Genomic DNA, 2671 nt, shown 5'->3' with positions numbered 1-2671 from the left:
GCCTGTCAAAATCTCTGTTCAAAGCCAGCTGTGGTATATGCTGCAAGGGATAGGAGGCAACTGCTGGGCCTACACCATGTAAATCTCTAGATTCAGCACGTCCCCACAGTCCTTCTGTGCCCTTGGAGGAGGAGCCCTTGGAGGCTGGGGAGGGGGTGCACTGGGGTTCCACATGGCCCCAAGCATGTGGGTGATTGACAGGTGGCACCAGAGGAGGCCAGCCTGTAATTCTGCCCAGCACTGCCTTCCCCTCATCTAGCCTCAACACCTGGACACTGGCTTCAGAAAGCCAGCTTTCTTCCTGTTTCTGCAGCAGAAAGCAATTTGCTCTTTCTTTTGGGAACATTGTTAATTCTGTAGCTTAAATAGCAGTAGCCTGTATGCTGCAGTGTTGAGGAGTCATGCCTCATAATCTGGTGATGACGGCAGGGGTAGGGCAGATGGCACCTACAGTTGCATATAATGAAATGTTTCTTTAAGGGGAAAAAAACCCCTAGGCAATAACATCCAATCAGGAAATGCCAGATTTATGATTTTTTGTGCAATCTTAATTTGGCTGCGTTCTGCAGAGGCCTTATGATGCTGTCTTTAATTATATGGGTCACACGCTATTTCTTTCTGCAGGTTCCCACCTCAGTACGGTGCACAGAATGGACATACAAGGAGCAGACAGAATTAAGGTTGAACTAGCATCCATAAATCTGGCATTTTGAGGACTTGGCTTTGCTATACAAATAATACGGGTGGGGGTAAGCTTGGCTATACAGTGTGAGCAAAAATGGCAACTTTACTGACCTTCCAGTATTGTCGCTGAAACTAGGGTACATCCCATAGTAACTATGTAAAATTTTCTGTCATCTTCCTATATGGTAATCCAACTGGGATGTGTAAATCAATTCAGCATTGTTGGAGAGACTGCTGTGTCCCTGCACTGAGAAAATTGTGGTTGTGGCACGCAGTAGGTGACATCCTGCTGACCGAGGAGTGTTGTCTTCAGCCTCAGCTTGCTGGTTTTATTAAATAGTCTGCTCTACAAGCTGGCATCAAAGCAGAATTATCTATATTACACGGCCATGTTTCCATCCAACAACAGAGCTTCAAAATCTGAAGTCTGAGCCTAATCTGAGTCATTAACTGAGGCTGGTTTGATGGACATTTGACAGTGGAAGATGCACAGCTTTCCTATCTAAGATCATCAGCAGCTGGTTTTAATATCATTAAGAAAACAGCAATAAAGGGGTTTTTTCATGCAAATGCTACCAAGTGATTCCAAAGACAAGTAACATTTTAACAGCAATTCTGTTTAAAATCTATTACCCAGTGGATAGCTTTTATGGATGACAAGATCAGGGGTTGGGAGGAAGATATTTCTTTCCTGTAACATGTAACATTTTCACTTTCCCTTTTTTTTTCTCTCAGGAGAAACAGCAGGAAGACAGCAGGTCCCCACATCCCCACCAGCCTCTGAAAACAGCAGTGCAGCACATAGTATTGGCAGCACACAAAGCACCCCCTGTTCCAGCAGCAGTACAGCCTAACCCAGGGGGAGTAGAAGGCCAAGGAGCAGCATAGGAGGGCAGAGGTTCAAAGGGACTGTTTGTTGACACTAGCTTTCCGACGTTGAAAGGATTAATTTGGTTTCTTTTGAAAAATTAGGAGGGATTTCTCTATAGAAGAAAATCACCTGATTTTCTGGATAAATAGAGTCTTTGGACCTTTCTACAACACATTATGCTACATGTGACAAAGCTACTAGTTTTACAGTACTGCAGCCTGTTAAAAGGGTCTGCAGGCTCTCAATGTGAAATACATGCCAGTTTGAAAAATGCTGCTTTGTCTATAAAATAACAAGTTTGAATTCCTAAACCTTCTCACTGACACAAGGTGTTTTTCAAAGGGATTTCAACAATAGGAGGAGAAAGGAGATTTTAGGTCAAAATAAGAAAGTTTCAAGCTCAGATCTGTTTGGTTAAAACATTTTATTACTTCAGCTACATTTATCCACTTCCAAGCAGCTTCTCATTTTGCTGAGCTTGACATGCTACAGCCTATTAACCGCTTTCATGCCATGTGTGCAGCTTCAGGTTTGTGTGTTTCAGATGTTTGTTTAATATGTGTTACTTTTATAATACACCCTAAAACAACATTCCCTTTCTTGTTCGCTAGGCCAAACGGTCTACAATTTTTTTATCCATTCTATGCATACACACACATACAAATACTCAAGAAAAATAATGTCCTAATGCACTAATGTAAATGTGTGTGTATGTGCAATGTCTTAAAGCAACTGTCTGTATACTAAAGTATACAGGATCTTTCTTAACCTAGCATGGTTATTTTTTAGATTGGGAAAATTTATCTCCGTGTGTCCCACTCTACCCATGAAAATGTTTTTAAATATTTATAACTGGCTTTTTAGGTATTACACATTTCAAGATTTATTTACATAAAAGCGTATAAAAAATAAGAGGCTAGGTTCTGTATTCTTTGTGGCCCACATTTCCATTAACACCACTGATTGTTCTGAACACACAAAGAACACATTTGAGCCAACTCTTTGTGTACATGTATACAAACAAAACTACTTTTTTAAGATGACAGTCCACAGTGGTTTGTGTCAAACTGCTAATTAGTCATATGAACATTGCAATTGGATATTCCCAAAGTAGCA

General features: G+C 41.0%; 1 protein-coding gene across 5 annotated transcripts in view; it reads left to right on the top strand.

The window, feature by feature from the left end:
• TGFBR3 (transforming growth factor beta receptor 3) overlaps positions 1-1848 on the top strand; it is a 268553-nt gene extending 266705 nt beyond the window's left edge. For 4 of the 5 annotated variants that reach the window (XM_019501597.1, XM_019501599.1, XM_019501595.1 and 1 more), the window contains 2 exons: positions 625-680; positions 1420-1848. In XM_019501597.1, coding sequence (XP_019357142.1) covers positions 625-680; positions 1420-1572 — 209 coding nt within the window. In that variant the 3' untranslated portion in view covers positions 1573-1848. The remainder of the gene's footprint in view (positions 1-624; positions 681-1419) is intronic. The other variant, XM_019501600.1, reaches the window with a different exon arrangement.
• Positions 1849-2671: the final 823 nt, after the last annotated feature.

The sequence above is a fragment of the Gavialis gangeticus genome, unplaced genomic scaffold, assembly GCF_001723915.1.
Source record: "Gavialis gangeticus isolate Ggan-Ray unplaced genomic scaffold, GavGan_comp1, whole genome shotgun sequence".
Lineage (NCBI taxonomy): Eukaryota > Metazoa > Chordata > Crocodylia > Gavialidae > Gavialis > Gavialis gangeticus.
Note: the sequence above shows the minus strand (reverse complement) of the source record. Positions and strands in the feature narration are given on the sequence as shown.